Genomic DNA, 14,799 nt, shown 5'->3' with positions numbered 1-14,799 from the left:
GAGAATCCCCTCTCAAAAAGTGCCCCCTCACGGGCAATAAGCTGCAAACAGACAGCACCCAATAACTGCAGAATTGCTGGCCCCAAGCGCAGCCTGTGACAATGATGTCAGCAGATGGAGCCAAAGATTATATCTGGTCCTCAGATATTCAAGGTCTTAAAAATACCATCCTCTCAGAGCTTACTGCTCTGGCCCTCCTTTGTCATCACTCCAGGCTGATCTTTTGATCTACGTGTCTATTCCTCCTCCCCACCCAACATCAATATTCCTTACACTTCCCCGCACTAAAGCAGGATGTTAGACAACAGCCTCCAAAGAACCCTGGAACCACTAACCAGTTGTCCCACTTAGACCCATGAAACTGAATTATTTTTGTGCCAGAAATGCAAATGTAATAGTAGACTTCCTAAATAAACAGCATCATCTGTATAACAGCCATCAGGATTTTTATTATTTCTGGCCATTTCTACAGATAATCAAAAATATCAGCCTTCCAACTGGCATTGACAATTTTAACTTTTCCTCAAATAAGCTGGAAATTCTTGTCATGAAAACACGGCTAATAATATGAACATTGCCAGTGTAAATTTGCTGAGTGAAATCTAGAGGGATATACATAACTAATCACAATATAAAGGCCAGCAGGCAGTTCTGAGAATGGAAAGCATAGAAAGAAAGGTGAGATTAATCTTTGGTACAAGCGTCTGACAGCTTCACATCAGAAGTTGCTTCTCGAATTTGAAACTCGGCTATCAGAATACAAAAGTGACTATTAATGAGCCATAGTAACTGTTATTAGAGTGACCTTCATATCACCTTTACACAAAAATCATCTGCTTCTGTGATATTAATTGGTCTTCTCGTATGAGAGCTGTAATTGTTCCAGTCCTCCCTGGCAGGCCTCTTGCGGTTAACAACTTTGAGTGGCTGTGAAAAACCAGGAAGACAAAAATACACAGTAAGTGGTGGCGGTACCAGCAAAGTGCCCTAAACATGAGCAATCATGTTATCACCTATGTAGTACAGGGTACTGAAATGAGTTTTTGCAATTGCATAAAATAATCAGAAGGAAGTAGAAAAGCAGAAAAACTACTCTGGGTACAAACGACTACCCACTTCACCTGCAATTAGACATTATTACTTACCACTGCCTGGTATTTGCTGTGATTATCTGCACTTCTTAGCTCTGGACATTTATCATGCTCTTCTCCAATCTCTTCACTTGACAGGAATTCACTCAGTTTCTGCACACTGAGAGGGAAAAAGAATTACAGCTCAATCCAGAATGCAAAACTTTTGTTCACTCTAATGTTTATTACAGAGAATCCCTTCAAGTACTTCAGCCATTGTCTGCTGTGTGGTTTATCTGTTTCCATTTTGTTACAGGTCTATGAAAATGTTTCATGAGATGTTACTGCATGGAAGTTGACAAAATGTGCTCTGTTGCCTACTAAGGACTATGATTCTTCAATGGTTTATGCAAGTGCTTCTCAGGTCTTTCCTCTTCTGATGCCACCAGATAAATTACACAAGATTTTGTCAGGTATTTGGTGTGACAAAGACTAGCCCCAGCCAAAGCTGGTTTTGAAGAAGTGGAGTGCAGTGGATGTGCAGAAGTAGAATTAATGTCATTTACGTTACCAAAGTACTGCACAGCCATTTCTTCTGAACAAACACTAGGAGTCTGAAGAAATCTGTATGCCATGAGCTGAAATCAATCCTTTACAAGGAATATGAAGTGTATGAGATAACATGAAAAAGGAGCATACCTTAACAGAAGAGTATTCAACACATGAGATAGAAAAGGAATGCTAACAGCAGCCCCAAAGAAGAATGTATAAAATCTTCCCAAGCTGTTTAACATTTAATTAACTAAGAGATAATGTGCCTTTTTTATTATATTTAACAGAGTATAACATCACTTTCATCTCTTTACCGGACTTTATAAAATTTATGTCTAATCTACTCACAGGGCAAGCAAATGAAATTTGTAAAGTGGATTGAACACTGAACTTAGTGTCAAAGGGGCTCAATTAGCTGCAAATAAGTTAACTATCAGTATTCAAAACTATAAAGTGATGGAAGGCCCAAAAGTTTAAAGAATAAATTTATAGAGGATGACTGAAATAACTGATTTCAATATTTAGCCTTCGGCTAATTGGAGAGCCGTCTATGCCACCGCAGCACAGTGCAATCTGCCTACCTGTCTGTATGCAAGTTAAAAAATAAGAGTTAATAATCAGCATTTATTTTCCTCTACTGGGGATTCCTTCTTCAGAAGGAGATTTAATTTCTTTTGAGAGCCTCACGGGATGCTCTGCTGGTGCAAAAGCAGTGCTTGGACCACAGCACTGTAAGCAGAGACTGAGGGCAGCAAGGGCCTTCCTGGGGAAGAATTCGTTCATCAGGTTTTCTGTCAATCCACTGGTGGTGGATTTGCCGAGAATGAATTACAATCTAAGCAAATAAAGAAGGGGAGTAACTATTTGGGATGGGATGAGAGGAGGAGTAAGTAATTCAGGCCCAATGTTGGACCACAAATTCTTAATGTTAAGGTCTGTTAAAAGAAGAAATGAGAAGCCTCAGAGATACTCTTACCTATTTGCACAAAGCTCTAGAACATGGGGCTAGGAATGATCTTGACTTTCTTTGTTCAATGAGCCAGACATTTAACAGAACATTTTGAGTGTCTTTAAACGGACCAAATGATGGTTTAGCTATTGCCTACACGGGATTGGGATGCAGCTGCACCTACTTTCTTTACAGGCAAACTACATTGACATTTGAATAATTGCTCTAAAGTTGTAAAGATCAGATACAAAAGCCCTCTCTGTATCTGCTCCAGGATCTAGAAAAGGAAGAAGAAAAGACATCCAACATATTCTTGCACCATGCATACCTAAACAAGACCAGCTCTTTATGAAGCCGCAGGATAGTTTGATTTGTGCAGCAAGGTGGCTGTACTCTAAATGCCAACACTTTTCCCTGGAAGCACTCTGCCTAATTCTCTGCTTAAATCCAATATTGCTGCTCCTGTAGCTATCACTGAAGGAATGCAGTGACTTACAGCTGCGAGAGAGAACTGTTTGTTAGAGGCATCAGCTTGCACTTCAGGGTGTCACACCGTTCTACACTCTTACAGAATAATAATTAAAAAACAAGTATGTTCTCTGCAGAACTCTAGCTGACGCAGCACTTTCACCAGAATTCCAATATCTCCACTGAGGAACTTATTTTTAACTCATCCACTAGAGGTATTGATTAAAACACAGTTATTTGCACAGCTGACTGAAAAAGCAGTTTCATATTAAAGCCAGTAAAATATATAATGCCACTCTCGCTACTTGACCTTTGCTGATGGGAAATTGTACACTGTAGTCTTTGTCCTTGAAGACCTCACATTTAAGAAATACATCAATTGGCTGCTGAAATTTTCAGTAGCACAAATATGTATTAAAAGTACTTTTCAGAGAGAACAGAATTTCTTACCTTCATAAAGGCTTTTCAGCAGTTCCCTCTCTCCACAGAAGTGAACACCCTAACCACATAACTTGGAAATTTTGTAGTGACCCTATGTAGAACATAAGCTTTAAGTCTCTTCTATCACTGGAAAGAATCCCAGCATTGTTCCAATAGTGTCAGTGGCAATCCATGATGATGCTTTTCAATTGGGCACATATGTACGGATAAAAAGACACTGACAAGTTTATTTGTAGAGATTCTTCTCTTTATGAGCAGCTGGCATCAGAGATTCTGGCCAACGTTAACAGAGCAGTGATTGTGAAGTGCCTGAGATGCAAAGCCAGTAACACACTCTCAACATCCTTTTACATGCGGGTTCCACTTCTGGTTCATCTCCTGCTTCACTTTGCTGCTTCCTTTCTGTCAGCACAGGGTAAGATGCCTTGAACGATTGCTAAAACCAATTAGAATATCTCAGCCTAACAAAAGCTCAATTATGGCTTTGTAAAGTTAGATTACCTTTATCTGATCCTATTGATCAGCTAGTTATTAGCAGCAAGGTGTAACAACAGGTATAACGTTAATTGTACTCAACCAGCACAAACACAGCTTTTTAGTATCTGTTTGCTTTTTCACATTTCCCAAGCTATTTAAGCAAGCACGTGTTTGCACAGGTTGAAAGTATCTGACGCGTGCTTCCGAAGGACTGCACCGAAGGTTGGGGTATGCAGAAGACCCATGCAGAGCAGCACCAGTAGCACTTGGGAGCAATGCACTCTGGAACACTAAGTGAACTACTCAGGTACAGATAGCCAAGAATCACAGAATCACAGAATTTCTAGGTTGGAAGAGACCTCAAGATCATCGAGTCCAACCTCTGACCTAATGCTAACAGTCCCCACTAAACCATATCCCTAAGCTCTACATCTAAACATCTTTTAAACACTTCCAGGGATGGTGACTCCACCACTTCCCTGGGCAGCCTGTTCCAATGTCTAACAACCCTTTCAGTAAAGAAGTTCTTCCTAACATCCAACCTAAAACTCCCCTGGCGCAACTTAAGCCCATTCCCCCTCGTCCTGTCGCCAGGCACATGGGAGAACAGGCCAACCCCCACCTCGCTACAGCCTCCTTTGAGGTACCTATAGAGAGCGATAAGGTCGCCCCTGAGCCTCCTCTTCTTCAGGCTGAACAAGCCCAGCTCCCTCAGCCGCTCCTCGTAGGACTTGTTCTCCAGGCCCCTCACCAGCTTTGTCGCCCTTCTCTGCACCCGCTCAAGCACCTCAATGTCCTTCTTGTAGCGAGGGGCCCAAAACTGAACACAGTACTCGAGGTGCGGCCTCACCAGAGCTGAGTACAGGGGGACGATCACCTCCCTAGCCCTGCTGGTCACACTGTTCCTGATACAAGCCAGGATGCCGTTGGCCTTCTTGGCCACCTGAGCACACTGCTGGCTCATATTCAGCCGACTGTCCACCATCACTCCCAGGTCCTTCTCTGCCTGGCAGCTCTCCAACCACTCATCTCCCAGCCTGTAGCTCTGCTTGGGGTTATTGCGCCCCAGGTGGAGGACCCGGCACTTGGCCTTGTTGAACTTCATGCAGTTGACCTCAGCCCATCGGTGCAGCCTATCCAGATCCTCCTGCAGAGCTTTCCTACCCTCGAGCAGATCGACACACGCACCTAACTTGGTGTAATCCGTGAACTCACTGAGGGTGCACTCGATGCCCTCGTCCAGATCATCGATGAAGATATTAAAGAGGACCGGCCCCAGCACCGAGACCTGGGGGACGCCACTAGTGACTGGCCTCCAACTGGACTTGGCTCCATTCACCACGACTCTTTGGGCCTGGCTATCCAGCCAGTTTCTAACCCAATGAAGCGTGCCCCAGTCCAAGCCAAGAGCAGCCAGTTTCTTGAGGAGAATGCTGTGGGAGATGGTGTCAAAAGCCTTGCTGAAGTCAAGGTAGACCACGTCCACAGCCTTTCCCTCGTCCACCCAGCGCGTCACTTTGTCATAGAAGGAGATCAGGTTCATCAAGCAGGACCTGCCTTTCATAAACCCATGCTGACTGGGCCTGATCGCCTGTTTCCCCTGCAAGTGCTGCGTGATGACTCTCAGGAGGATCTGCTCCATGAGCTTCCCTGGCACTGAGGTCAAACTGACAGGCCTGTAGTTTCCCGGGTCTGCCCTCCGGCCCTTCTTGTAGATGGGCGTCACGTTTGCTAGCCGCCAGTCAACTGGGACCTCCCCCAATCGCCAGGACTGTTGATAAATGATGGTAAGCAGCTTGGCCAGCTCCTCTGCCAGTTCTCTCAGTACCCTTGGGTGGATCCCATCCGGCCGCATCGACTTGTGCACATCCAAGTGCCGTACCAGGTCACCAACCATTTCTTCGTGGATAGTGAGGGCCACATCCTGCTCCCCATCCCCTTCCACCAGCTCAGGGTACTGGGTATCCAGAGAACAACCGGTATTGCTGCTAAAGACTGAGGCAAAGAAGGCATTAAGCACCTCCGCCTTTTCCTCATCTCTTGTAAATAAGTTTCCCCCCGCATCCAGTAAAGGATGGAGATTCTTCTTAGTCCTCCTTTTTGTGTTGATGTATTTATAAAAACGTTTTTTGTTATCTTTAACGGCAGTAGCCAGATTGAGCTCCAGATGAGCTTTGGCCTTCCTAAGAGAAGACAGGGCTCGTGTCAGCTTTGTCACACAAATTCAACCTGGGGGCTCCTGCCTGCCTTCCAAATGCCAGGGCAATAGCCTGCTTACAAGGAAGTAAGTGCAGAATCACTCATGGCTAGCAACAATTAATACTTGGTTGATACTAATTGTTCTAGCATTGATACTGTGGCATTAACAGGCACAGAACTGGTTGACAAAAAAATCCTTACACAAGCCAAAATAAATGCCCATTACCAATATTGGCCCCCAGACACATTACTGGCTGCGATCTTTGCCTGACAATTTGCCTTGGCTCTAGGGACCACCACGGTGCCTGCAAAACGTTTCCTGCCAGCCACTGATGCTCTCAGGTTTCACACGTGTTAGGAGAGAGGATGCAGCTGTGACTCTGCACCATCAGGGAATTTCTAAAACAGTGAGGGCAATATCAGCTTCCTGCTGTAGTCTCCTTTACATCTCCAAAGTGACACAAACGCAATTAAGCTAGGCAATTAATACAGCTATCTGCCCCATACTTTGGACAAGCTATATTTGAGATCACAAAGAGGTATAATAAAGTAAGAAGCCCATACTCTCTCCTCATTCCTTATCAGTTGTGTAGGGTTACACTGAATAGGGAAAGTATTGGATTTTTTTTTTTTTCTTTTTTAAACATAGATTTGCTGATATTCAAAGAAAAACTCCCAGTGAAACATGAGTTCTACCAAAAAAAAGACTCAAGTGCTGGTTATTATTTCAGGTTTTGAATGTGCAGGCTAATGTGCTCATAAGAGAGTCAAAATTCATCCAGTCTGGAAGAGACATTTAGTCATCAGCTCACTCCTACACTTAACATTGCAATTTTTGTGTCTACAGCATTGTGGCTTGGCTTCTGTTGTTGGTTTTGTTTTTGTTTTTTAAGTCTAACTCTTGACCAAGAGGCCATCTCTCACATAGCCAGTTGGTGGGAGAGCACTGCTGAACACTGAAATACAGGTTCTTCTAGGATCATCTTTTTTCCTTTCTACATGCTTCACGTGGGTGGAAACATTTGGGTAAGTTACAAAATGAAACCTTCAGTAAGCTTTCACCTCCTTTTTTGTTACCACGTATGAATTGCATGTGATACCGGCACATCTCAGCCTGTTCCACGTAACGAAGCAGTAACCATAGGCCATAAAACATTGGTTGTGACAACTGCACCAGCAAAGAAATCAGCCTGCATGCTACAACCAAGGGCAATGCACATGGCAAAAGCTAGGGAAGCAAATTACAAAAACCACTGGTAAATAGGTGCCATGTTATTTCTAAATTTTTAATTGGATGACGGAACAATAGCCATAGCTTCAAAAGCCAGAGAGATGGGAACAAAGACATTCATTTTACAGTTCTCACCTTACTAATGCTTTGACAGTGGATCTGACCACACTGGAGAGCAGGAACAACGGAGACACAAGAATGTGAAACAGGGAGATGGAGGCAAATGCCACAGATGGGGAGAAGTCAGCCTCTCTTGTCAGATGAGCGTGGACCACAAATGTCTACAAAGATACAGACGTTATCATCAGCATTTAGCCATAAAGGAAATGCATAAAGACCTTGCATTTCACAAGCATTTCATTTAATGCCTCTTATTTAAGAACTGCAATTTTTGTTCTCTTAACAGTCTGGAGAAGCGCTTCATACTCCTTGCTGTTACTGGTTGCAGACAGGCTTTTTCCATTCTCTCCCAGAGGAATTGCAAACGTGCAGGAGCTTTGCATCCCTTCCTTCTTCTTCCTCATTTCCACATCACTTACACTTGGAAGCATAGTTGTAATTAAAGTTACTTAGAAAAGTCCATACTTACTATAAGTACAGCTGCAATTGGTATTGCTGCATTCATAAAGACTGTGAAGGAAAACATGTAGGAACATTTAGACACAATTCCCATTCAGCCAAGACAAAGATTAAAATACTGCTAACTAACACTGTCTTATAATGATATTTTCTATGCTTAACATAGCAAAAATGCACAACTATTTACACACAGCATTCTTTTAAATACCTACAGTTTGATTCTCCAGTTACCTCAAAACCCAACTGCTCTTGTTACTCAGAACCCAGCAGTGCACCCTAAAAGAGATGACCAACCTATGCATTTTAAAGTGTGCTCAGCTCACATAGAGATCAGGCGTGGGGCACTCACAAGTCTCTGTCTCACAGCAGACAAAAATGCTGAGCTGATACAAGGTCTGGCAGACAACTTGGACTATTTATTCCAGAAGAGAAAATGGATCCACAGCTACAGAGATGGAGCTAGAGTCCAGTTCAGCTAAGGAACAGAAGGTGGGCTTGTGGTAAGGGCAAAGCTGCAGGGGCTTGCACATCAGCCTCCACCAAGTTATTTTTTGACCTTGTGCAAGTGACTTATTTTGTTAGAAGGACCTAACAGATTGTGAAATAGCCACATTTAGGCTGGTTTTAAGGTAGCTAATTCAAGCTGCTAACTACGTATCAGTCTGAGCACGTTAGCTCAGAAGGCTGAAACTCCGAGCACACTTCAAGCTGGAAACCTGTGCAGGACCTTGCGCTTCTACACACTGAGGCTATAGAGAGTTGAATTAGATGGTTTATTCCATTTAGTTAGGCATAATTACACTTGCTTTGTCAGGCTTGGCTACTTAGATTATTAATATCTTCAGGAGACTGATACAGGTTCTAACTCTAAGTGTGACAGAGCTTTGATTTCGATTTCAGCTGGGCCTTGTGTTATTAAAATGCAGACAACGAGCCAGTTTCCTCCCTGACCTTGAACAGCATTTGTTACGGTGCCCTGGATTCACTACAATAGCTCTTCATACACTATTGCATTTCAAGTTTATTAAACAGATGGAGGGGGGAGAAGGAAGCAAATAAAATTTGTGTACAGGTATCTCTTTGAGATGGGGCAGGAATATGGGCTGACAAAACAATAATAAACAGCCACCCCTGTAGAAGCCTGACTCAGAACCCGAATCATGGTCTTGTCCCACACTGCTGTCCACTCAGTCACATCGTGAGAGTATTATCTAACCATCCACCCTTTCATTTTGACCTTTGCTCAATTTTATTCCATGAAGTGAACAATACAGAGAAAGACTACGGAATATATAGATAAGACAGAATTAAAAGATCAGTACATGTTTAACAGAAAAGAAAGAGACTAGTCACTTCTTAAAACAAACAAACCACCTTTGCCTGTTCTTCTTTTGCTGTCAGATATAGCCAAAGGTCAGGCAGGAAAAGCACTTGCTGGTTTCTTCATCTGAAATGGAGTGCCATCATTTGGCCCACAAATACTTCTAGTGGAATGTATGACCATCCTTTTCTGGGCACAAACTCCACAAATAACTTAACATACTGTCAGAGACTCCTTCTTCCTACGTTTAGAATATTATTAATAAATCCTGTAGTGTAGTTGTAAACTCAATTCAAGCATAAATAAAATAGGTGTGTTATTTCATGTAGCTCTAATTCCTTGACTGATGGGACTGAAAACACAGGTGTATTTATACATAGGTTCCTGAGGTAAAAGCTTACCTTTTGAAAACTTTTAAGGTTGGGAGATCTGGGGATGTTCAGCCTGGAGAAGAGAAGGCTCTGAGGAGACCCCATTGTGACCTTTCAATACTTAAAGGGGTCTTATAAAAAAAGATGTAGAATGACTCTTTACTCGGGTATATAATGATATGACAAGGGTAAATGATCTTAAACTAAAAGAGGATAGATTTAGAGTAGACATTAGGAGGAAATTCTTCACTGTAAGAGTAGTGAGGCACTGGAACAGGTTGCCCAGAGAAGCTGTGGATGCCCCATCCTGGAGGTGTTCAAGCCCAGGCTAGGTGGGTCCTTAGCCAACCTGACTAGTGGGTGGCATCCCTGCCCATGGCAGGGGGCTTGGAGTTAGATGACCTTTAAGGTTCCTTCCAACCTGAGCCATTCTATGAATGACAAACATGTATTAAAGCCTAAAAATTCATAGTTTACTACCCACCTTAGAAAAATGTTAATAATTTTCTGAGAGAAATGTTATTTTCTGTGTTGGAATACAAAGCAGCTTCTCCTGCAGAGTTGTTGCACGTCATATAAACTTTAAGTAGTTACAGCACAGGAAGATTGGAAAATAAAAACTCGCTGCCTGTACCTGTGGAATTCTTAATTCTACTAAATCCTTGCATTTGTGGTTTGCCTTTGAGGCTGCTGCAGTACATGATTTCTCTTTTATGTGTGTATCAAATAAGAGAAAACCCCAAAGCTGATAAACTTGTCATGAGAAGGACCCTGCTCTTCTGCTGGCAGTATGAGATTATATCTTCCAAAGATGAAGTTGGAGGGATTAAACATACTGTAGGGCTGGCAAAGACTGCTGTGGTTATGACAGCATGGGTGAGTTGGTGGCTCCCCAGAAGTTGATCTGAATCTTGCTGTTATGTGAGATCACAGGCACATCCAAGGACATCTTATTTTAAGTAAACAAACACTGACTGAGCCACTGGAATTTCTGGTTTATTAGTTAGTTTTTTGTTTGTTTGTTTTCAATTACGGAAATGTCTAGTATAATAAAATCATTTCTAAAATGGATTGATTTTGCAGCTAAATTTTTTTTTTCCCCAATTAGATTCTGTCCAAAGTACTTTGTTATTAGAAAAGGCAGATAGAAAACTAGAAAAAAATCTATAAGGTATGTGGACCATTTAGAACAGTAACTACTGGCAATTTCCTGTGAGAAAGCCTGGATTTCCTTACTTTCTGACAGATTAGACAAAAATTTACAGAAATAGGAAAACCATTCCTTGCTTTCTCTGCCTTTCCTGAATATATACCCTTACACATAAACCTACAGAGCTGAACATAAGATAATCTTAATAATAACTGCAAAAAAAATGAAAGTCTTCTTGGCCACAGTTAAAGAATACGCTGTTGAAACTCAAGAGGTTATCACTTTGTAGAGGTTATCAACTTTGTAATCCGGTTTTGATTCCGATGGGTACATTTCATTAAAATGATGGCTAATTTCTATAACAGCTCTTTTAGTATATATGAACAATTTATACACCTACAAACTATATCCAGGCAGAAGGGCGAGGCACATGAGATCCAAATTTCATGCTGTCTTGAAATGGAATTTTCTTGTGGTCTAGCCAACACTGCTCTGAAATTTGTAGGTATATTTTCTGTAATCCAATGCAAATCTGTTCCTCATGAATAGAAGCAGATCCAACCACATTCTTCCATTCATGCTAATAGCTAAATATACTTAAAAAGATTTCCAGAGCCCATTCAAAACAGCACTTAAAAATACATAAAGTTCTGTTTTCTTACTCTTCTAGGACGTCTGCCTTCCCGCAAAATCTTGGTCACTTTCTGGCATTATCTTAATCACAAAAAAGAAATCTTAAATTTACTATTATATCAACAAGCACACATTGTGCTGATTATGCCTATCATTCCATTTATCCTTACGATAATAATAACAGCACATTCTCCTGTATTTATAAACTCTACACTAAACTGCTAACATGCAAGTTTGTAAGCACCAGTGAATCTTCTGCTACAGACAAAAGGGTGCAAAGAACTCCTAGGCTGACATTGGAGAAAACCTTTAAAAGCCAAAATGATGTGCATATGATAAAGTAGTACTGGCTTACCCCAGCTGAAAAACTAATCTGTGGTGTCTTACAGACATGTAAATCTTACAAATAAAAATGCAAATGTAAATGTTGAATGTTTCAATAGTTTCAAATAGTATGTATTCAGAATTGCGTGGAAGAATACAGTTTCTTATTTATCATGTCACTATTTCTTTACAGAATATTCAGTACAGTTAGGATAAATATGCCTTTTCCTAGCTGTTACAAATGAAACTCTGAGGATTTAAAAAACAAATAAGACTGTACAGCTCCTTCGGTCCTACAGCTGAACCTGTGGCCTTGACTATAAATAGGATTTAATGCAATGTGAAGCCCTGCAAACAAAAGGAGCCCGTGTACCCTGCTCTGGGTGTAGAACATAGTTTACCGTCATACACGTATAATCTACTTCAGCTAAATTCTCTTTTATGCTGAAATACTCTACAAGCACAGAAAGCTCAGGTTCCCCAGAGAGAAAATCTGGTCTCAGAAGTCAATGAAAACCTCAACTTAATCTCAGTCAAATTCAGCAGGTACAGGATCTTGCCCTCAGAGTACATTACTCATGTGACTGTTTGGCAGGAAAGGAAGTCAACTACGCACCTCTTGGGTGAATGTAATCAAATAATACTAACCAGACTGGAAGTTACTTTTCTAAGGAAAAATCTCCTTTATTAGTCTAGAAGGTATTTGTACAGGTAGCTTATAGCATTTGATACTTCTTGTTAAAGTTTCCAGTGCATTAGTAACTTGTAGAAGATATCAACAGCGTTCTTCAGTATGACTTGACTAATTATTTCTGAAGTACTACAATAGAAACTATAGAGGTATTGCATTTGATCTGCTGAATTACAGAGTTCAGCTGGCCTTAGATGTTTTTAAAAGGGAAGATAAATGCCTTGAAGCAGCTTGAAATTAGACAAAGGAAGAAATCTAGTTTGGGAAAGATGAAATTGCCAGCACTGTCATATTTTCCTTTCTAGTACGTAGTAATGGCCTTAAGAATCACTTGTTTTCATAAGAAATCCAAATTTTGAGTAATAAGTTGTAAGTACCATCTGTTGGAGCTTCAACGCAAAGACATTTTCTATCACATGATTTTGTGATATAAAGTATGGTGCAAAATGCAGGAGGAGGGTAAAAAGATAAATATCAGCAAAGGCTTCTTCCTGAGTGCTTTGTTATAGAGGAGAAGATTGCTGGGTGGAGCTAGCCTGTAAAACACTTGTTACTTAAAAGCTTCTCTTGAGAAAGCTAATACTATGAAACATTAATTTGACCTTCTCTTTTAGGCATATTTCCTATACAGGCAAAATTCTACTGAATTAAATGGAGCGTCTGACTAAATGGAAAGTGAGGAGTATGGAATCAGAGCCTAGAGCAACTGAAACAATCGCAACAGAGAAATGGTAAACTCATTAGCACCTAATAATGCAGTGGCACTTCAGCTGAACAGTGGATTAGAATGAGGGAGGAGACTTACTGGATATGGAGGTATAAAGGGCAAACGACTTTAGGCTAGTCATTTCTTTTTGTCTGGTTTCTTCTACACTGCTGTGAAAGATGTGTTCCCAAGCATAGAGTTTAAGGAGCTTAATGCCTCGGAGCATCTCATTTGTTTTCTTCAGTCTCTCATTGGAGTACTCCTGCAACATTTACATACACATTTAGTTGAAGAGCACCTGGCCCTTAAACGTAAGGATTACACAAAAATTGCATGCAGCCCCTTGTAATCAGTCAAGTATTCTCTACTATGGAGAGATGCTATGTCCACTCAAGATGCTTTGATGTTTTTTTGCAAGGGTTAGACTTCTTTGGTGAATCTCACCTTGCAAAGGCAGGAGGCTGAGTGAAAAGCCAGTTGGTCTGTAATCACCTCCTTCTAAATCACGTACCTTATACCGAAAATTTTATTCCTGTCAGCTTTCTGATCACTTGCAAAGAAGCCTCTCGTGACTTCTATTGCTCAGCACATTGATTTTCAATAGGCTCACTCAATATGTACAGAGGAGATCAGAACAAGCAGACAAGGTACAACTGGACACACTGCTCTACCCCAGTCACGATGATGTGGAAGCAATGGTGTCAGGCTCCAAAGCAGCAAGGCTGCAATAGCAAGAAACTGGGATCCTATAAGGAGCCTCGACTGCGCAGGGCCAGTTGGCTCTGGCACTACAGAGCACTGGTGAAGTGATCCTCCTTCCAGTTTTCAGGTTAATGCAATGATCTTTGTGCTGTGTTTTCCTGCAGAGCGGAGACAGTCCAACCAAAATGCACTGCTCCCATCTACAGGAATTTCTAGGTGATGCTGACTGTCTGCTTGGATGCTACAAGGATGAATGCTGTCTAAATGTCTAGAAGGGTGTATACTGTTGATGTGAAGGCAATACTTTCCCCCCAGGACGGTGTACAAATTTCACATTGCCACCCATGATATATTTAAGAAGAGATTTCAGCAAGGAAATCCTGTTGTCCAGCATCATTACAGGTTTGTACAGCTTCCTGGGCAGTGCAACAATTGCTGAGCGTGAGGAAAAGGTTTGGAGCAGCTGGACAAGGCAACTTTCTCAGCACTGCCACAGGCAATTCTGACAAGTTACAGACAAGTCAAGTGAGGGATCAAGGAACAGCTCATGACTTAGTGGACCTCAAAGTTCACCAGCATGCTGTGGGAGAGCTAGGACTGTCCAGAGTTATTAAATGAGCCACTTACATAGATATCCACATCTGTGACGTATCTGCGATCTGAGGTCAGATGCAGCTTTCCTACTTCATACTTACTTGGACAGACTGCCCTGCATGACTCATTTATTTCTGCATCATTTGGCTGCACATGGCCATTTCAGTCAATGCTTACTGACCATTTACACTTGCAAGTTAGAAAGATCTTAAGTTTTTTCCTGTTAAGGAAACACAAGCTGGCTGAAAAATATAAACCCCAAGACAAATTGGATCTTTACTGCTTAAGCTTATCATGTTTACACATTCTTTCATTTGACATTCTTGAGCATCATCAAGCGT

The 14,799-nt window shown here is 41.6% G+C and overlaps 1 protein-coding gene across 1 annotated transcript in view; it reads right to left on the bottom strand.

The window, feature by feature from the left end:
- Nucleotides 1-14,799, bottom strand: part of ABCC8 (ATP binding cassette subfamily C member 8) — a 75,300-nt gene that overhangs the window by 36,693 nt on the left and 23,808 nt on the right. The window contains exons 10-14 of the mRNA XM_032189295.1: nt 13,262-13,424; nt 7,977-8,017; nt 7,523-7,668; nt 1,146-1,251; nt 817-927 (exon numbers count right to left, since the gene is read on the bottom strand). Of these exons, the coding sequence (XP_032045186.1) occupies nt 817-927; nt 1,146-1,251; nt 7,523-7,668; nt 7,977-8,017; nt 13,262-13,424 (567 nt within the window). The remainder of the gene's footprint in view (nt 1-816; nt 928-1,145; nt 1,252-7,522; nt 7,669-7,976; nt 8,018-13,261; nt 13,425-14,799) is intronic.

Source organism: Aythya fuligula, chromosome 5, assembly GCF_009819795.1.
Source record: "Aythya fuligula isolate bAytFul2 chromosome 5, bAytFul2.pri, whole genome shotgun sequence".
NCBI lineage: Eukaryota > Metazoa > Chordata > Aves > Anseriformes > Anatidae > Aythya > Aythya fuligula.
This window is presented reverse-complemented; position numbering and strand designations above follow the sequence as displayed.